This window comes from Cotesia glomerata, linkage group LG6 (genome assembly GCF_020080835.1).
Source record: "Cotesia glomerata isolate CgM1 linkage group LG6, MPM_Cglom_v2.3, whole genome shotgun sequence".
NCBI classification, from domain to species: Eukaryota; Metazoa; Arthropoda; class Insecta; order Hymenoptera; family Braconidae; genus Cotesia; species Cotesia glomerata.
In genome coordinates, this window is record NC_058163.1 from 5,087,812 (window position 1) to 5,115,642 (window position 27,831).

At 24.6% G+C, this 27,831-nt stretch overlaps 3 protein-coding genes across 11 annotated transcripts; 2 read left to right on the plus strand and 1 right to left on the minus strand.

The window, feature by feature from the left end:
- Nucleotides 1-1,064: 1,064 nt before the first annotated feature.
- LOC123267658 lies at nt 1,065-9,100 on the plus strand. 2 transcript variants are annotated; one of them, XM_044732406.1, is made up of 7 exons: nt 1,065-1,611; nt 2,653-2,976; nt 3,846-4,188; nt 4,492-4,548; nt 6,199-6,320; nt 7,850-8,046; nt 8,901-9,100. In XM_044732406.1, the coding sequence occupies exons 2-7, from the start codon at nt 2,746-2,748 to the stop codon at nt 8,983-8,985; spliced, it is 1,035 nt and encodes a 344-aa protein (XP_044588341.1). In that variant the 5' UTR covers nt 1,065-1,611; nt 2,653-2,745; the 3' UTR covers nt 8,986-9,100. The 2 variants fall into 2 exon arrangements, with proteins under 2 accessions (XP_044588341.1, XP_044588340.1); XM_044732405.1 differs by having other exon boundaries at nt 1,067-1,611; nt 3,846-4,242.
- Nucleotides 7,830-20,801, minus strand: LOC123267657 (collagen alpha-1(III) chain-like). Of its 8 annotated transcripts, XM_044732400.1 has the most exons (9): nt 20,652-20,799; nt 20,346-20,439; nt 20,134-20,268; nt 17,455-18,022; nt 17,246-17,372; nt 15,053-15,199; nt 14,660-14,701; nt 9,471-9,599; nt 7,830-8,017 (listed from the first exon to the last, which is right to left on the minus strand). In XM_044732400.1, exons 2-8 carry the CDS (start codon nt 20,429-20,431, stop codon nt 9,595-9,597), a joined length of 1,110 nt encoding a protein of 369 aa, XP_044588335.1. In that variant the 5' UTR covers nt 20,432-20,439; nt 20,652-20,799; the 3' UTR covers nt 7,830-8,017; nt 9,471-9,594. The 8 variants fall into 8 exon arrangements, with proteins under 8 accessions (XP_044588335.1, XP_044588339.1, XP_044588338.1 ...); XM_044732404.1 differs by lacking the exon at nt 15,053-15,199 and having other exon boundaries at nt 20,652-20,798; XM_044732399.1 differs by lacking the exons at nt 7,830-8,017; nt 9,471-9,599 and adding an exon at nt 13,927-13,970.
- A 300-nt stretch (nt 20,802-21,101) lies between these two features.
- LOC123267648 (serine/threonine-protein kinase polo) lies at nt 21,102-27,831 on the plus strand. The gene is made up of 4 exons (XM_044732385.1): nt 21,102-21,385; nt 22,549-22,773; nt 22,869-24,074; nt 27,297-27,831. Exons 1-4 carry the CDS (start codon nt 21,293-21,295, stop codon nt 27,492-27,494), a joined length of 1,722 nt encoding a protein of 573 aa, XP_044588320.1. The 5' UTR covers nt 21,102-21,292; the 3' UTR covers nt 27,495-27,831.

Sequence of the window (27,831 nt, forward strand, 5' to 3'; positions counted from 1 at the left end):
TATTTTTTATTTCTAATTTAATAAATTAAGCAAAAATAAAAAATATCGGCCAACTTTATTGTTATAAATTTATTAGAATAAAGTTAGCCGACATCTAAAAATTTTTAGAATTATTTTTATTGCAAAAATTGTTCCAAACAAATTTTTCTTTAAATTTAATTTTTAAAAAATTTGAAAAACTGTAAGTGCAATTAAAAAAAAAAATATTTTTTAGTTCTAATTCAATAAATTAGACAAAAATAAAAAATATCAGCTAATTTTATTATATAATGATATGATATTATAAATTCTTGAATTTAAAAGCTAAAATTTTTGAAAATTGCTCCAATTTTTTTTTATTAAAACAGATCAAATAAAAAAAACACAAAATTCTTTTTATTTCTTCTTTTTACAAATTTTAAATTATTAAATTCAATAGAGAAAAAAATTATTAATTATTATAATCATAAAAAATGAAGCTTTAAAGTAAACAACTATTAAAAATAAAATATTAAATACTCTATACGGATACAAAGTAATTTTCGTACGATGACTCGCAACTAAAAGTATTCTTTTGTCCTGTTCTACAGAGTTAACTCTATGCATCATGCAATTTATTTCTTATTGATACAATTGCAACAATCATTTTTAAATTACAATCATGGTAAATAATAATAATAACCGATTATTATCTACTCCAAAATATAAACATGAACTATAAATAACAATAATAAAAAAATAAAAATATTTTAATAAATTAGAAAAAAAATTTCTAATTTATTTGGACCATAGAATTGAATCTAAAAAAAAATAATAATGATGAAATAGTTATTTGCCCTTGAAAACAAGTTTCGCAGGTACATGGAAAAAAGATTTTTCGGAGACCTAGATATTGGTCAATCTAAAGCTATTTAAAATATAACAGCGTAGAAAAAGAAAAGAAAAACAATTAAAAAAATTTTATGGAGAAATAGAAGAAATATTTAAATTATAATATTTCATATTATAAATGCGGTTGTTAAATGTCAAGTGATCTAAAATTATCAGATGAGAGTACCAGCACAAAGCTCTTTACAAAATGTAGGATGTAAGCATCTGCATCTGCTGGAAGACATATAATAGCTAATAAAAATAAAATAAATAAAAAATAAGAAGAAAAATAAAAAATTAATAATAAGAGAGAAGTTTATATTAGTATTGACTGTAGATCTGGGATCTAGGGACTTAAGTTGAGCACAGTGTGTTGGCATTCGTCAGTTTTAGTTGGGACTTGACTTGAAAAGTTTAAGAAACAAGACGCAGGTCGTTCACACATTTTATTTTTTAACTTATAAAGTCTTAGCCTACAGCACTGAATTATTCGGAGAAGGTGGTGGTACGCACAACACACAACAGTTACAGCGCTGAGCCTAAAAGCAAACAAAATAAAAAAAATAATTCTTTTTTACTCTACTCTACTCAAAATTCTCCAAGCTCCGCTGCTGGACCACGCGACAGTAAACACAATGGGTTTTAACAGCGTCGCTAAATTATTACCATTCTATTAGTTTTATTGATCAAAATCAATAATAGTAATCATCATCGATTATTTTTTACGCTGGATAAAATTACTTGTGCGCAGAAAATGATCAAGTGAGTACAGGTGTATTTTTTATTTTCAATTTCTTTATTTTTTTTTTTATTACTTAAAAGGTAGTACAAGTGTGTCAAATGATTATTCATACTACTAGTATTGTTCTTCTTAAAAATGTAACTTGATATATAAATAAAGTAATTATGTTAGTAGGTTTTTTACTTGGTAATGTATCTCTTTATATATTATGAAAAATTTATATAAATATAAGTACTTAGTTGGTCATAAATTTTACCAGTTCTTGTTTTAGTCTTCACTGTGCAAGTTTGTTGATTTAGAATTTTTTATATTTAAATTTTACAATTTCTTTAATGGATAAATAAATTATTTGCTTAATAAATTAGTCAATTGATAATTTTTTAGTTTGTTTTTTCAATAAATTTGTTCTTAGAAATTGTTTTTAAAAAATTGCATTTTTTATTTGTTTAAATTTCTACACTTCAATTTTTTTTTGACATAATTTATTTTTTATAAAATTTTTTTAATTTTTTAAATATCTGTTAAATTAATTTTTATTAAAAAATGACATTGAAGTTATTAATTATTTTTTAATTTGTTTTTTTTTTTTTTTTCAAATAAATTTGTCTTGAAAAATTATTTTTAAAAAATTGCATTTTTAATTTGTTAAAATTTTTACACCAATTTTTTTTTCTAATTTTTTTGGCATAATTTATTCTTTAGAAATTTATTTAATTTATCAAATATTTGCTAAATTATTTTTTATTAAAAAATGACATTAAAATTAGCAATCACTTGATTATTTTTTAATTTGTTTTTTTTTTTTTTTAATAAATTTATTCTGAAAAATTATTTTAAAAAAATTGCATTTTTTATTTTTTAAAATTTCTACACTTCAATTTTTTTTGTCATAATTTATTTCTTATAAAATTTTTAAATTTATTAAATATCTTCTAAATTAATTTTTATTAAAAATGATTTTAAAATTTCAACAAGTGATTTCTTTAAAAAATTTTTTTGTTCATTTGGTAAAAATTAAAAATATTGTATTATTTTAGTGTAATAAATTTTTTTTTTTTCAGAATTTTAAACTATGTGATGGAAAAATAAATATTGTTTTTTGTCGGATTTAATTGGATTAGACTCTTTTGTATGAAGAAGTTAGTACTTTTAAAATGAAGAATGTATTGACAAAAGATACGACGATAAGGATTGGTGATATCGTTGAAAAGTCATCAATGGGAAAAGTTATTGAGTGTAATGTCAACATGAATGTCTCTGTTTCAAGTAACAAGAAGACTATTGCTTATAGAAGAATACAAAATTTTTTTACGGTCCTGATTATTTTTACTTTTGTTATTGTTTACTTGCAACTTAAACGCGACGTTCGTGTGTTGGAAGCTCAGGTAATTTTTTTATAAATTGTTAATTTTTTTTTATAGAAAATATTAATTATTCAGAAATTAATGCTTATAATTTCAATTAGTAAGAAATAAATTTTTCATTTTTTTATAACTAGAAATTAACAATAAAAATATTTAAATATTTATAAAGAATTTTATTAAACAAGACGATTCAAAAAATACACTTTTCTTTATTTTTTAAATATAATTCATAATGTAATTTTTTTACAAATTTTTTAGTCATTTTAAAATTGGAAAATTAAATATTAGAATAAATAATTAATTAATTAAAAGTTAGCTCTATAGAAAAACGAAAAATTATCATATCTAGTATTTTTTGTATTAGTGAAATTAAAAAAAAATATGAAAATTAAATTAGCCATCTGAAAATTTTTATAATTTTTTTTAATGAAAAAAATATAAAAAAATTAAAAGAAAAAATTTAACACGTAGAAGTTTTGAAAAATTATCCGTGCAATTTTATTGTTATTTTTTTCCTTATAATTTAATTATAAAAAAAAAAATAACAAAAATTGATAAACGTCGGCTAATTTTAGTATCATAAAAAAATTATCAAATAATAATTTGCACAAAATATAGAAGGTTTTTATTCTTTAATAATCAGATTATAAAAAATAAAAAATTTTATTTTTCATTACAATATAATTAAAGTAAAAAATTTTTAAGTCATTTACAAAAAAAAATATTGATTAAAAAAATTTTTTCTAACTTGTAAATTTTAATTTATTTGTTAAAAAAATTAATCTATAATTTTCTCCTAACATTTTTTATTATGATTCATTGAATAAAAATGAAGAAAAAATTAATTTTTTATTAAATAAATAGAAGACTCTTTATTTATTTGATTACAGATAAATTCCATGAGCAGAAATTTTGCGATACTGACATTAAAATACGAAAGATTGAATAGAAATATAAACAATATTAATTTACGACAATATACGACTCCAATAATACGACAAAAATCAATAAATATTAAAGAATTACCAAGTACAAATACAATTGCAGATAAAAATAAAATTGATGATGATGAAAATGATAATATAACAAAACAAAGATTCGTAAGATCAATAGAAATGTTAAATGAATACAATGGGACTGATAAAATGCCAATGATTATTGATAAAAATCAAAATGATACGAATTTATGGAGTGATTCACGTGCAGGAAGATCCCGTAGGGATGACGGACGAGGTAAACAGCGAAGAAAGTTCAAAAGGAGGCTAAAACGCAGTCGCAGGCGATTGGGTACACGTGGACCATTATTGTTGTATTAGTATGCCCGATTTTGATTTTAATCCATGCCAAGCGAATTTTATTTTTCGCTTTTTATGCGTAGACTATCCTTAGTTGTTTTAACGAAGTTAAATAGTCCACTCAATTTTTTTATTATTTTAATCTATTATTTTACTAATTTACTGCTTGCCATTTCGTTTATTCATCAGTAATAATAATTCTATTTTCATATGATTATTAACCAATGTTAACTTCAATTAGGACCACTGGTGGCAACATTTGTTGGTGCTGTACCTGAGCAACACGTTACTGATACAGGTATTTATTTTATAAAAAATTTTATTAGTAATTACTAACAACCTTCACACTGATAGAAGGATTTGTTTATAGTTAAAAATATTTGTTAATATTTAACAAATCATTTATTAGAGACCACTTTTTAGTCTTTAATAAATATTTCTTAGCATTTAAAAAGATTTATTAATATTTAATAAATGAATATCAGATTTATTAAATACAAACAAATTATTTTAAATACTAACAAATATTTGTTTAATGCTAAAAAGTGGTCTCTAATAAATTATTTGTTAACTATTAACAAATATTTTTTGATACAAATAAATCCTTCTATCAGTGCAGTCACGATGTTACTGCTGAGATTTACGGATTATGAATAAGGAAATTTTGGCTTGATTTTTTGATATTTATGACACGATACATAGTTTGGGTACTTTTTAAATAAATTTAAAAAATTTATTTTCTTCACTTATAGAAAAAATTTTTGCCAGTAACAATAAAATAATCGAAATCAATCATAGTCTACATTGACTTATTAAATCAATTACATCAAAATTAACAATTCACAGAATTTTAATTATTAATTATACAAAGTAGATTTTAGCTCTTAAAATTTTTATTGCCTGAAGCAAGCAATGTTGTCTGAATAACAAAATTAATTACTTTAATTGTCAAGATAGTTATTGAATAAGTTAAAAAAAATCTCAGTAAAAGACATTGACTTGTCCAGCATTGACCATCAATATCTTGGTGATTATTCAAGCAACAAAATTTATTTGTGGTGTTAAATTTGTTGCTAATTAGTTGCTCTTATTAAAATTTTGTTGCTTTATTAGATTCCGAGTAAACATTAACTAGCAATCTGCAATCACTATGTGGCTGCTGAAATTCACGGATTATGAATAAGAAAATTAAGGCTTAATAATTTTTTGATATTTATGACACTATACATAGTTTAAGGGACTTTTTAAATAAATTTTAAAAATAATTGTGATATCACAGGATCAATTACAAATAATTTAATGGACAAGTGTGACGGAACAAATTTATAGAACCAACAAAATATTAAAAACTCCTTCAGAAACTTGACATAAAAAATTGACTAATAAAAAATATATAAAACCAAAAGGCACTAATTCTTATCAAGACCTTTCTGATATCAAATTAAACGATAAAAATTTCTATAAAAATAATAATATGCTCGTCACTAAATTTTCCTTATTCTTTCAATTATTTAATTCATAAATGAATATCGCTGAAAAAATATCAAAACTAATTTACGATAAATATATACCCGTTAAAAAATTTTTCTTAGTCTCGTAATTATATAAATTAATTTTTGACTTATAACCACATTGACATGTACAAAGCAAAATAAATAAATAAACAAATTTTATTTATCGTGAAATTCTAATCTATTTATAACTACTTCGAAAACTTTTCATAATAAATTAACTATTTTAGAAAAGTATATAAAAAATTGAAAAGGTACAAATTCAGGTCTCGACCTTTCTAATGATACTTAATTTAATTAAAAAAAACTCATTTTATCATATAAATACCCCGGAGACAAAATTTTCTTTATTATCTTAATTATATAGATGACTAATGCTGTTTATATTTTTTTTTCTAAGTTGATAATTAATTATAATTTTCATTTTTATGGCCCAGTTTACATTGGCCCTTGGGTTAAACGGAATGAATCGCGTTATGGATTTAACAAATTTCATTTGGTTGAAGATAAACGGTCTATTGAAGTCACAGTTAATGGATTATTTATGATTTCAGCTCAGGTAATTAATTTTTTATTTATTTTTATTAAAAATTAATGAAAGAATTATTTTTTTTATTTAATTATTTGATGAAAAAAGCTAGCGTGAAATTTAATTTTTTTAATTATTTAATTGCGTAGTAAAAGTTATATTATTTAGAAAATTTCTGATGGTTCATTTTAGAGAAAATAAAGGTGTTATTTATTATTAAATTTTTGTTTATAAAATGAGCGTGAGATAACGTTTTGTTTGTATAATTAGTAAGAATGAAAAAATAGTATTTATGTGATGATTAATCTCTAAGTTGTTGATAATAAGTATCAACTACGTTGAATTAGATTACTAATTACGAATTAACTGATAGCTTAAATGTTTTCTTTTAATTATTTTGATCTTTGTGGCTTTATTACTTAATTTATAAAATGAAATTTTAATTTATCAAAACAAGTTATGTTAATAAATTTAATTTCATTTTTTATTGGTAAGATATTCTAACTCAACTTGTTGATGAAAATTTAAGAATCTTTTAACCTTGAAGATTAGATCATAAATCTGGTAATCTTTATTAAGCTCCAAAAAATTATAAGTATATTTATTTGAAATTATTTTTGTAATCGAAATATTATTAAGCTTTAAAAAATGTAATTAGAGAAAATTACATAAGTATTTTTTAATTGTTAGTATTTATTGAAATTATTTATTTTTCAATATAAAAAATTAAAATATTTTGAAATATTTTTTTTTATTATTCAAATTTGTACCGTTGAATTTTTAATCTTTAAAGCGTTTAATGTTAAAAAAAATTTCAAGTTATCAATAAAAAATATCAATTTTATAATTTCAGTGAATATTTACAAGTGGGGTCAACCATTTTAATTTTCATTTTTTTGAACAAAATTTCTGTTTGATTTTATTGATATTTTTTTTGAAAAATACATAAAAAAATAAGCAATTAAAAAAAAAAAAGTTGGTTATCACAATTTTAACAAATTTTCTAAAAAATTTATAAATTTATTAGAAAATTGTGATATTCAACTTTTTTTTTTTTAAATTGTTCGTTTTTTTATGTACTTTTCAAAAAAAAAAATATATCAAAAAAAGATAAAGAAGAAATTTTATCCAAAAACATGATAGCCAAAATTTTTTCCAACTTTTGAAGGCAAAAAAGCTATCAAAATTTCTATTTTTTTCTTTCACATTTTATTATAAATGCGCCGTAAAAACAAGCAGAATAAAAAAAATTAAAAAATATTAATTTTTCACTTAGTTACGGCCCAAAATGGGGTTGACCCCACTTGTAAATAATTACCATAATTTCAATTATTTAAAAAAAAAAAAATTTTTTTTTTTCAATTTTTTTATTTTTGATTAACTTAAAAAAAAAATTTTTAAATAATTCAAAAAAATTCTAAGTATTATTTTCATGCCTTAAAATAAATAACTTAAAAATTTTTAGAGACTGTTTTCAGATTTATAAAATTTGTATAGAAGAATATTAAAATAAACAAATAATTAACAATAGATAACGTATTTTTTTTTCATAAATATAGATTTATTATTACGGCGAGCCATCACATTATTCATATTGGATATTACTAACTTCTGAAGGCACATCATTGACAAGGAAAATAATAAAATGCGCGACAGTATCAGCAGTTACAGCAACTGAAGCATCTTGTTATACCAGCGTTATTCTTCCTTTACGGCGTGGTGACAGACTGCATATACAACAACAAGAACGTGACAGGTATTAGTATAAACATCATATAATACACTGAAATTAATATTGTTTATTTACTAGTTGGATGGTAATTTTTCAAAAAATGGTCAAATTTTTGGTAATTATTTACAAGTGGGGTCTACGATTTTAATTTTCATTTTTTTGAATTAAATTTCTATGTGATTTTATTGAAATATTTATTTTTGAAAAATACTTAAAAAAATTAACAATTAAAAAAAAAAAATTGATTATCAAAATTTTAACAAATTTTCAAAAAAATTTATAAATTTTTTAGAAAATTGTGTTATTAAATTTTTTTTTTAATTGTTGTTTTTTTTATGTACTTTTCAAAAAAAAAAAAATAAAATAGAAATTTTATCAAAAAAAAATGAAAGCCAAAATTTTTTTCTAACTTTTAAAGGCAAAAAACAAGCTATCGAAATTTTTTTTTTTTTTTCCTTTTACAACATTTTTTATCATAAATGCGCCGTAAAAATAAGCTGAATAAAAAAAAATTAAAAAATGTTAATTTTTCACTTAGATATGGCCAAAAATAAGGTGGACCTCATTTATAAATAATTACCAAATTTTTTTCGAAAAATAATTATTTTTAAATCGGAGCTAAAAAATAGTTATTTGTTAATGACATTTAAGTTAGCAGTAACTTCACAATTTTAAAAAATTTTTTTACTAAACAAACTTGTTAAAAAAATTAAAAAAAAATTGTATTTTCAATTTTTTTAAATTAAAATTTTTTTGCCATAATTTATTTGTTAAAAAAATTCTTAAAATTAACAAATATCTGCTAGATTAATTTTCACTGTTTGTTACCATCCAATTACAATTAAATTAATTAAAAGTACAATAAAAAAAATTTTTAGGCTCATTAATTTACGAGAAGGACATAGTTATATACAATTGATGTTACTGTCAAGTGATCAGCAGAAACGACGAGCAAGTACTTAAAAAAATTTAATTAATCAACTAGTCGTTTGCTTTTATTGATGATTATTATTAATATTATATCAAAGCTAAGGTACTTTGTGGTTACCAAACATGCTCACTTTTACAAATGTTAAAAGTAATAATAAAACTTATTAAATTTAAGTTACTTTTTATACATTTGGAGGTTTTTGAATATCAAAAAAAAAAATTACTAGATAAAATAATTTTTACAATTCTGTTTATAATTAAACTATTTTTTCGATCTCTCGTACATTTTTTTAAGCCATTTGTAATTACCTCACCGATAATTTGTATCAAGTCATTTAATAGTTATTAAGATTGCCATAATTTATTTTATTAATCAAGCCATAAAATTATTTTTCATTAATAATTTGAAGTTATATAAATATTTTTTTTTATCAATTATTATATTAAAAATTTATAAAATTGTCATTTTGGTTAATAATAAATAACACTTTTATTTTACAATAAATAAATTTGTTTACCTTTGTAATTAAGAATGTAAAAATTCTTCAGTAGCAATGAAATTGAAATTTCAACAATAATCAGTCATGTGATTGTATATACATTATTCCATTTTCTTCCAGTAAGTTGACCCGTAACTATTTTTTATCCTAAGAAGAGAACAATAAAATATTAATAAAAAATATTCTAACATTAAAAAATTAAATTTATTTTTAAAAATAAAATTCAAACTTAAAAAAATTTAATTTCAGCGGCTTAGTTCGCGAAAATATTTTTCACTTTTTAATTTCTTTTTATTCTTACATGAAATTTGATCTTTACCAGTGCCTAAATTCACAAATAATTATGATAATTATAATAAACGCATTTGTATTTTTTCTATGTATATTTATTTATATTGTTGTAATATATTTTATACTTTTGTAGACAGACTGACGAATTTCTGGTTTTTTTTTTTTTTATTCAGTATTGCACTATTAGTAAAATAGTACCGGAGAGCTTTAGATTTTTTTTATATATCTTAATTAATAATATAATACATTACTTGTATTATTTCTTAAATCAATCAATTAATTTATTAATTAATCAATTATAAATAAAAAACGGTATACATATATAGTTTTTTTACTCACCTGTTTTTTGAGCCGTAGTTTATTCAAGCATTTGGATATTGTTATTCAGATGTTTCATCGTTTTGCATAAAAATATTCCGACTTCAATTGATTTTTTTTTTTTTTTTAATTCATTTTTTCTCATTTTATTAATTTTTTCTTTAATATACATTTTTATATATTAAAAATCATTTTTTGTAAGTTAAAATAAAATTTCTATCATATGTTTTTATTGTGAGAATTTCATAAAGAAAAATTTTTTTTTTAATTTGCAATCAAAAAAATTGATTAATAAAAAATACCTACGGTATAATTAAGCAAAAAATGCGAGAATGTATGCTTCATTATTCATTCATTCGCTGTTCTGTTTTATTATCGCTGGGCAGTTTGCTCCTAGGACAGTTTGCTAGTTTATTATTATTATTAATTTTTTCAATTTTAATTATTACATCTTTCATTTTTATTTATAATATACATATCAAATAATAATAAACATAAATTTAAATATTTATTATGAAGAAATTTTTTTAAAAATAACACTTATGTTTTTTGCAATTAAATTATTTGCAATTTTTTGTTGTTATAATTATTGGAAATAAAATAATCGAATATTAAAAAATTAAATAAATATGTATGAAAATTAAAAACCAAGAATTTAAAAAAAAATAGGTGCGAATATTATGCGGATAATTCTCACAATTATTGAGAATATTTTTTTCAATAATTATTGATGTTTCATTTTCAATGAATTTCTCATTCACTTGATGTCTTCTTTATTCATAGACTTGCATCTCAAATATTTACCATCATAAAATAAAAAAAAAAATTTTTAATTAAGTAATTAATAGTTTTGCTTGAACAGTTTGTTGAGTATGACTTTTTGATCTTAAATAGCCTCTGAAACTGAATATTTTCAATTAAAAAGTTTCTTATTGATTTTTATACAAGGTGTGGATAAATGGGTAATTTCTTTTTATCAATTACGATCAATCTTCTAAGTACATTAAGTTTGCTAAACGAAAAAATACAGTTTATAAAATCAAATAAGGTAAAGTACCCAGTAATACACTTATAAAAATGGGACCAGTACTTGAACAGACTTTTCGAATTGTTATAATACAAAATTCGTAAATTTATTATGAGTAATATGCGCATGTTATAATTATTCAATGATACAGAAATTTATTTCTGTGAGTTTTTTCAATTATAAATGAAAACAATTGTATTTTTGTTAACTTAAAAGTTGACATGTCGAGAATAGCCGATTGATATTTTTTTCATGAAAAAGGTACTAAATCATTTTTAATAAAAAAAGTTGTACTACCCAATGAAATAGTCTTTTCTAAATAATACATATTTTTTGCAAAGACATAAACTATAATTTTTATATTAAATTTTAGCGTCTAACTATTCCTCCAAATTTTTAAAGCAGTACCCAGAACTTGAACAAGTTGGGACCGTATAATTTTAACAGCACTTTAAACTCTAATAGGTTTATAGACTAGTGATCAGCATTGTGATTCATATTAATTACTGCAAATTAAATAAGTTTTATAGCTCAAAATTAGTGTAGTTAAAAATTATTGAACGTTTTGAATTGAGTTTTTTTGATTTATAATTGAAAATTTGCTTTGTCATTCATAAAAAATGTAATTAAAAAATTAAATACAAATATTTCTTATTTGTAAATGAACATATTAAATATTAATAGTATTATTTTTAATATTATTCAATAATATGTTATTATTCTTTTGGTATTTCAATAAAACATTGAAAATTTTTGGTGTGCCTATTGCCATATATTTTATTAGTTCAACTACTGCGGCTTGTCAGAATTGATTGTTCAACTACTACTCTTTTAATAGTCGATCTTAAAAACGTTGTCAAAATATAAATATTCAATTATCTTTGTTATTTTGCGCTTCAATCAATTCAAAATTATTTATATTTTTATGAAAATCACTAATTTCAACTAATAATTACATCTTTATATGTTAAAAGTAGGGTCAAATACGTTTTATTTTTAAGCCTGTTCAACTACTGGGTACTTTACCTTAGAAATTTATAAATTGAAAATTATTTTTTGTTGATTCTGTAAAGTGTTTTTATTACAAAAAAAAAAAAAAAAAAAAAAAAAAAATATTAAATTCACCTATTCATTTATTAATAACTTTTTGTATTGAAGAAAAAATTTTTTTTAGTAACTGTCTGTCTAATTATATGTGTTGAATTATGGTTACTACTATTAATCAGTAAACTTACGCAATACTGAATTATTGTGGATGGTAATGGCAGTTCAATATTGATAAATAAATATCATGGCTATTAAATTATTTTCGTATTTCTAAAAAAAATGTATTTTGCTGTAAATTTGTTTACAATATGTTCTTATTAATACTTTAGTTTATATATTTTATTTTACATTGAATTTTAATTTAAAAAAAAAGTTAATAAGTTATAATTTATAATAATATTGACACTAAATTTAAAAATTCTCACAAATCAAAAGAAGAAATAATTGTTAATTTTTTTTTTATAGATTTTGAGAAATATATCTCACTTACATATTAATTCACTATGTGTGTTTTTAAATTTTGCTAATAGTTAAACACTATTTTCACCTGTTTAATTATTAAATTAAATATTCCTATTATTAATGGTGACATTTGTGATTTTAAGGTTTGAAAACAAAGAAGATATAAATTTTTTAATATTATTTTTAAAATGAGTTTTTCTTACACTTTTATAAATATTGTCAAGAAATTTTAATTTTTTTATTTTAATTTAATAATCGCAATAAAAAAAATCATTAATGATAAAAAGTTTTTTTTTTAAATTAAAAAATATTGATTTTTTATTTTAAAAATATTTTTACGTTAAACAGTTTAAGGTAGTTTGGTAGTCGCAATCCGAGGTCAAATTAATAGATATTTTTTTTTCTTTTTTGTAAGTGATCACTCGAAAAATAGCATAAAATATAAAATTATTTCTAATTAGAATTTAATTGAATAAATCAATTCATAATTATGGTTCAATAATTATAATTATATAATTATTAAAATTTCAACTGACAAGTACTGGACTATCACAAAACAATAACAACTGTTATAAGTTATGTAAGGTCGGTACTTAAAATATTTGAATGCAAAAAAACTTTATGATTATATTTCAATTTCAAATTTGCAGCGCACCGAGAAGTCACCATTTTTCCCCTGATAAATATGGGGGAGTAATGTCTCCGACAAACAACAAAAATAGAAGCCAATTTATAATATTAAAAAATTAATTAAATTAAAACTATGTGGTAAATCGTTATAAAATTTTGATAGAATATGTTTGAACATCGTTCTATCTATTGGAAAGTTTTTTTTTTTGGAGTCAAGTTGGCCGATTTTTTATAAATCCTCCATTTCCGGAGTTATTGAACAAAGATACTCATAAGAGATCGTGTATTTTTGCAAAACTTTAATTAATTATATCTCTTAAACGGTGTGGTAAAAAAATCTGATTTTTTTTCTATAGATGTATTTAAATCACATTAAAGTCAGCAGTCATTTGAACATTTTTTAATTTTATTTAACAAACAAATTTGCTTCAAAAAATTATTTTTAAAAAATTGCATTTTTAATTTTTTTAAATTTCTACGTGTCAATTTTTTTCTAATTTATTTGTTACAAAAATTATCAAAAATCGGCTAAATTAATTTTCATTGTATTTAACCATAATCTTCCGAATAAATATAAAAAAAATATGGGGTCAAATTTAATTAAGGCACTTGGCTACCAAACTACCTTAATATTTTTAATTTATTATTATGCATAATAATTCAGTATAAAAATAATAACGTAAAAATATTTAAAAATAACTTGTATCATCCGTAGTTTTTTACTTTTATAACTTTTCACTTTACTAAAAAAAAAAAAAAAATTACTTATAAATAATATTCTCACTGTCGATAAAAAAATTTCAATTAAATATAATTTATTAATTTATAAAACTACTTACAGAAAAAAAAAATTATTTAATTCGTTTGTCAAATATAAAAGTAAAATTTCGAAAACTGGAGACTTTAGAAACCAGTATGCCGTCTGCAGTAATAGCTCTTCCGGTTGTATGTATTTAAAATTTATGTAAATCATTTTACATAAATCAATTATTCATTGATATTATTAAAGTCATTTTCATACTCCATAACCAACTTATTATCAGTGGTTTAATGAATATTATTCATTAATTCATTATCAAACAATTGATTTCATCTATTAATAACCGATATTTTAATTAATCCTATAATTTAATCTTGTTTATCCTAAATATATCCTAAAGTAAATTACCTATATATTATAAATTTTTATTATCAATTGATTATATTTCGTGAGTTATTTTTTTATAATTATTTAAATTGAATTATACATATATATTTATTAAATTTATCATAGCAATGATACTAGTCCTTAATAAAATTTCCAGTATTCTTTTATTAATTATTTCTATAATAATTTTTGTTGTTCTGATTTTTTTCTTAATTATTAACTTTTCATTTCTTTCGTCATTTTTTTTTATTTAATAGAAATGCCTGTCAACAGATTGGTACTCACCATAATCTTGTTTTCCATAGCCACCGTCTTGACTTGTATAGTCTGTAACAAAATATAATAATAAATTTAATTTTTAATTTAAAAAAAAAATTAAAACATTATTTAATAATTAAAACTCATAGAGACTCAGACGAGAAAAATAAAAGGTAATAATTTTTCTTGTTCTTTTTTTTTTTTTTTTTTTTTTTTAATAATAATTAACAGTGCAAATAAAAGTCTAAGAGAGAATTGTTTTTTTTTTTCTTTCCCCCAATCAGAAGGCAGTGCTCAATAGTGGTTTGGCGGTGATATATAATTATTATTTTCTCGCCTGAATCGAAAAATGAATCCCATTATATTATTATTTTGTATTTTAATTTATGCATAATTAAAATAGTCTGTGAGAAAACTAACCATACTCGTGTGTTGAATAATCACCCCTGACCGTCATGCCGCTGTTATTACAGGATTGGTCGTCGTAAGGATTAGCAGGAGGATAATTTCCAACACCATCACCACCACCACCCACAGCAGGAGCAACTGCCTCCTGTTGGTAATTAACTGCGCACCCGGCATACAAATATTATTATTTTTTCTATTTCTATCTCTAATACTTTTTTTATTTTTTTACTATTTTTTAAATACATCTTTCAAAAGATTTTTTTACAAATTACATTAAAAATAACCAACGGAAATAAGTGGTTTAACCAAATTATAGTACACGGAAAAATTTTCTAATCCAATGTCATAAACTATTTAGATTTAATTTTTTTTTTTTTTTTTTTTTATTATGTATTTCAATTACAATCTGTTATTTTATAACAATAAATAATTTTTGTGAATTTATAAACATGGCGGGTATTTGGGACAATGTCCAATAGTTTTGAGATTTTTAAATATTTAAAGAAAATTTCAACAAAAGTTGAACTTATCAAAAATTTTTTCCGTGTAAAAAAAATTAAATTTTTGACAGAAAAAAAAAGGGTAATTATTTACAAGTGGGGTCAACCTCATTTTGGCCATATCTAGATAAAAAATTAACATTTTTTAATTTTTTTTTATTTTTACGGCACATTTAAGATAAAAAATATTGTGAAAAAAAATAAAGATTTCGATAGCTCTTTTGCCTTCCAAAGTTAGAAAAAATTTTGACTTACATTTTTGAATAAAATTTTTTTTTCATCTTTTTTTGATATATATATTTTTTTAAAGTACATAAAAAAACGAACAATTTAAGGAAGTTCCGTGAAAAATCAATTTTCTTACAAAATTTTTAAATTTTTGAATACGCGTACTTTTAAGCGTTCTCTATACGAATAAATTTTTTTAATAGTCCTTGCGGTGCTAATTTTCGAAATATTAGCGACTAAAAATCGTACATTTAACATATATTCCCTATTATTATACTGACCGCAGTTAGAGTGAACATTTTATTGAATAACAACCATACTTTTCTAAGGATTTTTTTGAAAAACTGAGAATATTTAATAGAAGTTATAACAAGTATTTTTTATCAAAAATAACATAAACGAGCGGTATTGATTTTTTTTATAAAAATGTTTGAAGTTAGCGACTTTCGATATTTTACGTGAGTGGAAGTAAGTGAGCGATAGTCTGTAAAGAGAAGCAGCACTAGTGCGTGAGAAAGAAACCAATAGCCATAACCTATTGGTGTCTTTTCTTGCCGTGATACCTCCTTGAAAAAAAAAAAAAAAAGTTGAATATCACAATTTTCTAAAAAATTTATAAATTTGTTAAAATTGTGATAATCAACGTTTTTTTTTTTTTTTTTTAAATTGTTTATTTTTTTTTTTTATTTTTCAAAAAAAAAAAAAAAAAAAAAAAATCCTACATATTAAAATTGATGGTTGATTGGAGTTAGCTTAGTATCGAAATAACTCGAAAACATGGACCCTGATTCCTTATTAGTTTAGAATTAGAGCGCGCAATTTGAATTCCTACACGGAAAGAACAAGATGACACTGGATATCATCCCAGATTATACTCAGTGATATCTATGGTGAACAAAATTTCAGATAGTGCATTGATAGAAGGATTTGTTTATAGTTAAAATTATTTGTAAATATTTAACAAATCATTTATTAGAGACCAGTTTTTATTATTAAACAAATATTTCTTAGTATTTAAAATGATTTGTTTGTATTCAATGAATCTGATATTTATTTATTAAATATTAATAAATCTTTTTAAATACTAAGAAATATTTGTTAAGGACTAAAAAGTGGTCTCTAATAAATTATTTGTTAAATATTAATGAATATTTTTAAATATAAACAAATCCTATTACTGCAGCTAAAAAAAATCCAGATTATACTGTGTGATCTGGATTATACTAGCTACTATCTGAAATTTTTTTTCACTCAGTATAATCTTGGATGATATCCAAAATCATCTTGTTCTTTCGGTGTAGTATCAATAAAATCAAATAGAAATTTCATTTAAAAATATGAAAATTAAAATGGTGGACCCCACTTGTAAATAATTATCAACAAAGTTGAACTTATCAAAAAGTTTTTCCGTGTTAAAAAAAATTTTTTTGACAGAAAAAAAGATTTTCCAACAAAATAATTATTTAATAGGACAAACCTTGAGGCGGAACTTTTCCATAGCCATATGGATCACTGGAATTAAAACTTGCTGCAGGTGCTGGCGGTATACCACCATATCTGTTGTCTGGTGGTACTTGTGCTGGATATCCCTGTTGATAAAATGTCTAATTAATTAATAATAAATAAAATAACTGTTGGATACATTATTGTAAATATTTATTGTAAGAACTGTTTAATAATAATTACCGCTGATTGTGTGTAGTCTGCAGGTGTAGGATAGCTCTCATATCCTTGATAAGACTGTTGGTAACCGCTCTGAGGTGGTCCGTAGGTACCAGTAGTAGCTCCGTAGCTACCCACGGGAGCGGGTGCTGCTTGTCCGTATCCGTTACCGGGTCCGTAGCCTTGGCTTGGTGGCTGAGAAGCATAACCATTAGCAGGCTGGGCAGCTGTAACGTCGTATCTTGGTCGCTTTGGGGGTCCACCGGCACCGGGAACTCCTCCACGCTTAACTGGAGCACCGCGACCACGGTCCATTCCACGTCCACGGTCTCCGAAACCAGAACCATTGGAGCCACGACCTGAGCCTCTTGGTGGTCCGTCGCGGTTGAACATCCCCGAGCCACGACCTCGACGATCACCACCGCGGCCACGGAAACCACCTCCCCGGCTGTCTCCACGCCCGAAATCTCCTCGACCTCGACCACGGAATCCACCTGGTGCTCCCCGACCACTTCCACGTGTTGGGCCACCGACTCCTGGGGGAGGTGGTGGGGCTCCACCTGGTCCTGCTAAACTTGTGTCTGGTGGGCCTCTAAATATATTTTTTTTAAATTAGATTATTGTTGAAATTAAAGTTTTATTTTACAACAGAGTTAAAAGTTAATGAGGGTAAGTACCCAGTAATTGAATACTTAGAAAAATGAGACCAGTACAAAATTATTATAGTTTGTAAGTTAAAACTTAAAAAAAGAAAAACACTCGTTTCAGCTCATAAAATCTGTCAATAAATTTACAAATAATATATTTATTCATTTTATATAAACTAGTTGATATTTGTAGCCCTTACCCGATTTTCTCTCCGAAAAAAAGAAAATATTAAGGTAAAGTACTCAGTACTTATACGCTTATAAAAATGGGAGGTACTTGAACAGACTTCGAATAGTAATACAAAATCCGTATATTTATTATGAGTAATATATGCATGTTATAATTATTCAATGATACAGTAATTGATTTTGAGAATAGCCGATAGATGCTATTTTTTTCATGAAAAAGGTACTTAATCGTAAACCGAATAATCAGTAAAAAAACGGAATATCATCATTTTAAGTAAAAAAAATTATATCACCCAATGAAATATTCTTTTCTAAATAATATATATTTTTTGCAAAGATATAAACTATAATTTTTATATTAAATTTTAGCGTCTAACTATTCCTCCAAATTTTCAAAGCGGTACCCAGAATTTGAACAAGATGGGGCCGTATAATTTTAATAGCACTCTAATCTCTAATAGGTTTATAGAGTAGTGATCAGCATTGTGATTTGTATTAATTACTGCGAATTAAATAAGTTTTAAAGCTAAAAATTAGTGTAGTTAAAAATTATTGAACGTTTTGAATTGAGTTTTTTTTATTTATAGTTGAAAATTTGCTTTGGCATTCATAAAGAATGTAATTAAAAAATTAAATACAAATATTTCTCATTTTTAAATGAATATATTAAATATTCATAGTATTATTTTTAATATTAATATGTTATAATTCTTTTGATATTTCAATAAAATGTAGAAAATTTTTGCTGTGCATATTGTCATATATTTTATTAATTTAACTACTGCTCTCGGAGTGTTCAACTACTGCGGCTTGTCAGAATTCATTGTTCAACTACTACTCCTTTGATACTCTATCTTAAAACTTATTAGTTGTCAAAATATAAATATTCAATTATCTGCGTCATTTTGCGCTCCAATCAATTCAAAATTATTTATATTTCCATGAAAATCACTAATTTTAAGTAATAATTACATCTTTATAGATTAAAAGTAGGGTTAAATACATTTTACTTTGAAATCTGTTCAACGACTGGATACTTTACCTTATGAGACAAATGGAATTTTGAAAGTTTGATCCAACAATTATTAGTGTCAATTAATTATTATGATAAATTTTTTATAAATACAATCAGATTTTTAGGAGATCATCTAATCACTTTTATTAAAAAAAAAATAAATTAAGAAGAAAAAATTATTAAAAAAATTTGCATTCATAGTTTTTTTTTTTTTTTAATTTTTGTATTTATTATTTTTGTCATTATTTATTTGTTAAAAAAATCTTAATAATTATCAAACTTTTGTTTATTTTAGATAATGTCGAAATTCGTTGATATTTAATCATTTTTTGGCTTGATTCAACAAATAAGTTAGTAGTAAAAATAAAAAAATTCCATCAATAATTGTAATATATTCTTATTCTTAAATTAGAATTTTTCTTGTGAATTAAATCTGCTTTAATTTCAATGTAACGATAATTATCTAATAAAAACTGAATTTCTATAAAATCTGAGGAAAAATAAAAAAATAAATTAGAAACTATTACAAAAGCTATAAAATAAGCTCCAGAAAATGGAGCTGTCAATAATTAAAAAATTATTTTATAGAAACTATGTAATTTTCCAAAATTTTTTAACAACTTTGTCATGACAATGAAAATTAATTTATCAGATATTTGATAATTAAAAAAAATTTTCTAACAAATAAATTATGGCAAAAAAAATTGACACGTAGAAATTTAAAAAAATAAAAAATGCAATTTTTCAAAAATAATTTTTTTGTAAAACAACATTAAAAAATGGTCAAGTAACTTTTAACTCTAATGTCATCATGGCATAATTTGATTAATTCGTAAAAAAAAATTTACAAACCCTGGAGGATAATGTCCGCCGCGTCCACCTCGTCCCGGAGGTCCTCCCCGACCCCGCATCCCCGGCGGGCCTCCTCGCATTGGCCCAGGTGCTCCACCACGTCCGCGCATCATTCCACCTCTTGGAGGGCCACCTCTATAGGAATAAATTTGTTCGTCAAAAACTCCAAATTTATAAGTGAATTTTCATAAAAATAAAAAAAAAATTCTCACCGTCCACGTTCTCCAAAACCACCACGTCCTCGCATTGGTCCACCTCGTCCTCTAAATCCACCACGAGCAGGAGGTCCGCTTTCCATTGCTCAATCTTCAATTAGTAAATAATTAATGAAGCTATTATTAAATATAATTCTGACAATTACCGAATTAATAATTATTTAATACTTAAAATTAAATTTTTAATAGAACTACGGCTCAATAATCCATCGCTCATAATACTGAGTAATTACTAATTCGAATAATTAATGATAAGAACAATAATAATAATAAAAAATAAAAGTATAAAAAAATCAAGCTTACAATTTGTTTATTTTCTTGCTAAAAAGGAACTTAATGACAGTACCAAGTGACAATTAAAAACTTAAATGATTATTAAACGCACCAAACACTATCAACAAGATAAAATGGACGCCGGCTTCAGTGGAAGTCGCATCATCGATCGTTTTCTTGCGCATTACACTCGCACCCTTTCAGCGCGCATGCTCAGCTTAAGTTTAAGAGGCATCTTCAATAAAACAATTTTTTTTTTTGACATTTTATATTTTAAAATATTTACTTGCAATAATTATCACGTAAAAAATTTTTTTTTATTAAGAATAAATGTGAAGTTATAAAATACTGTTAATAAAATATCTAATCCAATTAGTCAATTGGGTTTATTTCCGGTTCGTTAACCGTTTGAGTTAGAGTGCTTCTGATTGGGTTAAAAAATTTCAAAAGTTCGTCCGTTGCCAAAATACAACTGTATAGGATGTGCTGGTGTGCTATCCTGTGAGCGGTAGTAGGTACTGTTGATCGGCGAGTTCTACACTGTAAGATTTTTATAAAATAATTTCCCCTGTGGGTGATATATTGTTCTTATTAAATTTATGGATAGATTGTTGTTACTATAAATAGTTTTTGTTTATTTCCTGTGTTGAAAACCCAAGTGCAGTTACAAAATGTCTAAGGATGAAAAAGAGTCTATTATTCCTGATGTTATTTATGACGAGAATGCTGGCAAAAGCTATCTCAAGGGCCGCTTCTTTGGAAAAGTATGTCCTTTATATATTTTATGTCATGCTCACTTAATATATTTCATGCTTTATTTATTTCTTTTTTATTTTTATTTTTAATTTTTTAACCTTATACTTATTATGATGCTGACACTTTTGGAAAAATTTCATTGTGTTTAATAATTACGACACTGATGCTTGACAATTTTTTTATTTTTCTTGAAAAATTAATTAAGTCTAAAAAATTATTTTAAAAAACCGCATTTATAATTTTTTAGAGCTTCTAAAGATGGAATTTTTTAAATAAATTTTTTTTATTATAATTTATTTGTTAGAAAAATTATAAAAATTATCATGAAAATTAATAGAGCAGATATTTGATAATTTAAATAATTTTTGTAACAAATTATGGCATAAAAATGAAGAAAAAAAATTGACATGTAGAACTTTTAAAAAATTACAAATGCAATTTTTTAAAAATAATTTTTCGCAAAAAATTTGTTTGGTAAATAAAATTAAAAAATGATCAAGTGACTGCTAACTTTAATGTCATAAAATTATCACATGTTTCTCAATTTCGGTTCTCATAAATAATTAAAATAATTTATTCTATAAAATTATTTTATTTTTGCATTCAAAAAAATTTTTATAATGGAGTTTTTTAATATAAAATGACATTAAAGTTAGCAGTCACTTGATAATTTTTTAATTTTATTTAACAAACAAATCTTTTCTAAAAAATTATTCTCAAAAAATTGCATTTACATTTTTTTAAAATTTCTACATGTCAATTTTTTTGATCATTTATTTTTGCCATAATTTATTTATTAAAAAAAATTCTAAAAATTATAAAATATCTGCTGAATTAATTTTCATAAAATAATCACATGTTTCTATATTTCAATCCTTATAAATAATAAAAATATTTTATTGTATAAAATTATTTTATTTTTACAGTAAAAAAAATTTTTCTAATAAAATTTTTCAATATAAAATAACATTAATTTTTTAATTTCATTTAACAAATAAATTTTTCCTGAAAAATTATTCTCAAAAAATAGCATTTATAATTTTTTAAAATTTCTCCATGTCAATTTTTTTCATCTATTTTCGCCATAATTTATTAGTTAAAAAAATTCAAAAAATTAATAAATATCTACTAAATTAATTTTCATTAATATAAAATATTTTTTTTTTTGTAGGGTGGCTTTGCAAAATGTTACGAGATCCGTGAATCAAAATCCCAGAATGTTTATGCTGGTAAAATAGTATCAAAGTCAATAATGACTAAAAGCAATCACCGTGAAAAAATGACTCAAGAAATTCAGATACACAAAAGTTTGAATCACAAAAATATTGTTGGTTTTCATGGTTTCTTTGATGATTGTTATAACGTCTATATTATTTTAGAATTATGTCGAAAAAGAGTAAGCATATTTTTTTTTTTTATACTTTTATGATTTTATTAAGTTCAATTTTTTTTTATTTTTTGTTTTGTTTTTTTTTTTTATTTTTACTTTAGTCAATGATGGAATTGCATAAACGTAGAAAAGCACTAACAGAATGTGAAACCCGTTATTTTATGAAACAAATCTTAGACGGTGTTTATTATTTACACAAAAATAAAATAATCCATCGTGATTTAAAACTGGGTAATTTATTTCTGAACGATGAATTACAAGTTAAAATTGGTGACTTTGGATTAGCTACAAGATTGGTTCATGATGGTGAACGTAAGAAAACATTGTGTGGTACTCCAAATTACATTGCGCCAGAAATATTAACAAAAGCCGGACATTCATATGAAGTAGACGTATGGAGTATCGGTTGTATAATGTACACACTGTTGGTCGGTAAGCCGCCATTTGAAACATCAAGCTTGCGTGAAACTTACGCTCGTATAAAGACTGTTAACTACAAAACTCCATCAAGTATCAGCCAGCCAGCTGTTGCTATGATAACCAATACACTTCAGGGGAATCCAAATAAACGGCCCAGTGTGATGAAGTTGCTTAAAGATCCATTCTTTTCATCTGGGTTCATGCCACGAAGTCTTCCGCTGTCATGTTTGACAATGGCACCACGTGTTGACACACTTGAGACTTACAACCGTAAACCTTTGACAGAAATGAATCAAAATGAAGAAGATGATAAAGGAACCTTCCGTATCCCAACAAGTCCAGCTCCACGTGTTGGCACAAAAGGATCAGAAAGCCAGACTGATGCTCAAAAATCTGGTCGTAATGTTAAACGTATGTTGATAACACTAAAGGAACAAGTTACCGCGGTGTTAGCTGCTAAACCGGGTCGCACAGATGCTTCCCTGGCGGTGGAAAATACTGATCCTTCTGCTCAGCCGTTGGTTTGGGTCAGCAAGTGGGTTGATTATTCTGATAAATATGGATTCGGTTATCAGCTGTGTGATGATGGAGTTGGTGTTATGTACAACGATGGAACGAGACTTATTATGCTGGCTAATAAATTCAATATTCATTACATTAGTCGTGATCTTACTGAGACTTACTACACTGTCAAAGATTATCCGGAAGCCTTGGAGAAAAAAATGAAATTGATGACTTTTTTCCTGCAGTACATGAATGAACATCTTATGAAAGCTGGTGGATCTGTTGCTGTTAAAAATGACGCCATGTCCCGTGTTCCTTATATGCATCAATGGTTCCGCACACAAACTGCTGTAGTTATGCAATTGAATAATGGGACTGTTCAGGTTTGTTTATTTTATTATCACAGTATTTTTATTGATAAGGTAAAGTACCCAGTAGTTGAACAGGTTTTAAAGTAAAACGTATTTAATCCTACTTTTAATCTATAATGATGTAATTATTAGTTCAAATTAGTGATTTTCATGAAAATATAAACAATTTTGAATTGATTGAAGGGCAAAATAACAAAGATAATTGAATATTTATATTTTGACGATTTTAAAATAGACTATGAAAGAAGTAGTAGTTGAACAATGAATTCTGACAAGCCGCAGTAGTTGAACACTCCGGGAGCAGTAGTTGAACTAATAAAATATATGGCAATAGGCACACCAAAAATTTTCAACGTTTTATTGAAATATCTAAAGAATTATAACATATTATTGATTAATATTAAAAATAATACTATGAATATTTAATATGTTCATTTAAAAATGAGAAATATTTCTATTTAATTTTTTAGTTACATTTTTTATGGATGACAGAGCAAATTTTCAATTATAAATCAAAAAAACTCAATTCAAAACGTTCAATAATTTTTAACTACACTAATTTTTAGCTATAAAACTTATTTAATTTGCAGTAATACAAATCACAATGCTGATTACTAATTTATAAACCTATTAGAGATTAGAATGCTTTTAAAATTATGCAGCCCCAGCTTGTTCAAGTTCTGGGTACGCTTTGAAAATTTGGAGGTATAGTTAGACGCTAAAATTTAATATAAAAATTATAGTTTATGTCTGCAAAAAATCTGTATTATTTAGAAAAAACTATTCCATTGAGTGGTATAATTTTTTTTATTTAAAATGATGATGTACCATTTTTAACTTCCCGCTAAGAAAATCGAAGATTTTCAAAAATTGGGAAGTTATTGTTTTCACCCCGTTTTGCAAAAATCGAGTTTTCATCAGATCTCGACGTTTGAAGGTCATAGGAAGCTTCCCTGACTACTCCCGCGAGGTTGTCACGGTGTCTGCATGTGTGTGTGTGTGTGTGTGTGTGTGTGTGTGTGTGTGTGTGTGTGTGTGTGTGTGTGTGTGTGTGTGTGTGTGTGTGTGTGTGTGTGTGTGTGAAAGTATATGAACCGCTTATAACTTTTGAACGACTCATCCGATTTTATCGCGGTTAGTGCCATTTGGAAGGGCTTGGCCAAACTTAGATTTTGAGTATAATTTGGACCAATTCAGATCAGTCGATTTTGAGAAATCTTAAAAAAACTAAGAAAAAAATTTTTTTCAAACATGGTTTTTTTTGGGTAACTTTTAAACGGCTCTACCGATCGATTCCAAAAACTAGTCAGCTCTAGACAATGAAAAACCACGTCGATCGCCACCAAGCTGGTCAAAATCGGTCAACTCGTTCGAGAGATATCGTGAACGAAAGAAAACCGAAAAAAGTGTTTTTTCGAAATTACTCCGAAATTTTTGGTTCGATCAATTAAAACCTGAAAATTCTTTATGAGGCTGATAAAACTGCGTCGAATGCCGCCAACCGCGTGAAAATCGGTGGATCTATTCAAAAGTTATTGTGGTTTGAAAATTCCAAAAGTAGTATTCTATGAAACTCCTATCAGACTTTTGAGCTCGAAGAGCTCAAATGCATATAAATACTATCTCTTTGAGCTCAGCGAGCTCAAAATATCACATAAATTATATTTTGAGCTCAAAAATCTCAAAAACATCATAAGTACAATTTTAAGCGCCCGGGTATGGAATTAGCGGGAAGTTGCAGGGATGGCCTTTAGGGTGAACCGTTTTACTAATTTTTTTTACTGATTGTTCGGTTTATGGTTTATTACCTTTTTCATGATACAAATAGCATATCGCATTACTTAAACCATTAGGGCGTATCTCAAAATATACCCCCCTATGATTCTACAGAACCAAGTGGGCGTGTAAAAATAGTTATTTTCGATACGTATGCGCAAAGGCAGGGATTTTGACGGCTTGAAGTGACATCACGAGTTTGAGGCTATAGCGCATTCTTATCAAGACCGAGTTATTTATCCGGACGAGCGTAGCGAGTCCGGATATAGTACGAGGTCTTGATGAGAATGTATCATAGTCTCAAACGCGTGCCTTCACTTCAAGTTTGTCAGAATCCCTACCTTTGTGCATAAAGTATCGAACATAATTTTTTGTCTTATCAATTGTGAAAGTTGGATTTGAAAGAACCGTGAAAAATCTCTTATCATTGTTTATTTTATTTAAAGTAATTGCCATAGTAGTTAAATTAGGTGGAGTTGATGTTTTTATTAATAGTTCACTCATTTTTATTAATAACTTTATAACTCTAACTTAAACACAAAGCCTGTCACACGAGATTAAATAACGATGGATTAAATCTACGTATATGTTGAAGTCGTTTACAAGATTCGAATATAGCGTATTTTAGCAGCCGTGCAGAAATGTAGAGACAGATAGAGAGAGAGAAGTTACTTTTCGATACTCGTGAGAGGTAAATTAACTAAACTATAGAGTGTCAGAAATCGTATTCTTTGCGTCCTCTGTGTGTTGCTTGAAAATCCAACTTTCACGGTTGATATGTCAAAAAATTTTTTTTCTTCAATCAATGTAAAAATACTGAAAACATTAATATCTATGAAAAAAACGAAAAAAAATTTTTTTTTTGTTATACGCCCTTATAGTTTTAAGAAAACATTTTTCTAAAGCCATAAGGGCTTATCCTATTTTTTCGGTTTATTATCAATTATAGGTCTGAGTAAAAAAAAAATTGCTAAGGTAATAGAAATTATCAGCTTATATCTTTAAAAACCTCAATTGTTAAGAAACTACAGAGCAATTTAACAAAAGTCATTATTTAATAAATCAAAATTTTATTTATTGCTAGTTAAATTTAATTATTTAACAAAAATAATTGATAGTTAATAATTGATATTTAATTTTATATAAATTGATTGTAAATATACGTTCTACTAAACACAGCAAAATTTAGCTCTAATGACTAATTTTCATTTTTATTTTTTTTTTTTATTGTAACTCACAATTTTTTATTTTATCTATAATTAAAAATTGATAAATACGTACTGAATATAAAATTAAATTACTAGATTTTTTTTAATCGTTGTTGTGCTGCCTATTTGGTTTCTTTAACCCACACATTTTTTTTTTCATTAAAAAAAAAATTATTTATTTATTTTTTAATAATTGGACGCAAATACAATTATTTTTATGTTTATTGATGTTTTTTTTTTTTTTTTGTAGATAAATTTCTTGGATCACTCAAAAATAATCATGTGTCCATTGATGGCTGCTGTTACTTACATTGATCAGGAAAAGAACTTCCGTACGTACCGATTTGAGACAATTCAAAAGAACGGGTGCAGTGCAGGTCTTGCACGTAATTTGGAGTATGCTTTTGAAAAACTAGAGCTCATGATCGCAAATACGCGACCAAATTAATTGAATTAAAATTTTCTTCATGTTAAGAAAAAAATAATTTTTTAAAATATCAAAAATTATGCATTAAACTAGTAATATTTCTGGGTGGGTGCTCATTCTTGAGCCGTATTTTTACCGAACAATTTAAAGCTAGACTGTTGTGTAAGTAGTTTTTATTATTACAATTGTCAGCATGAAAAAATCACAGGAGACATTAGACAATCAGCATATGGATAATTTATTTATTGTTGATTGTTATTCATATAATCAAAACTTAAGATTAATTAATTTATATTTTTTTATTTCAATAATTAATCACTGACAAAAAGGAAATAAATAAAATAAAATAAAAAAAAAA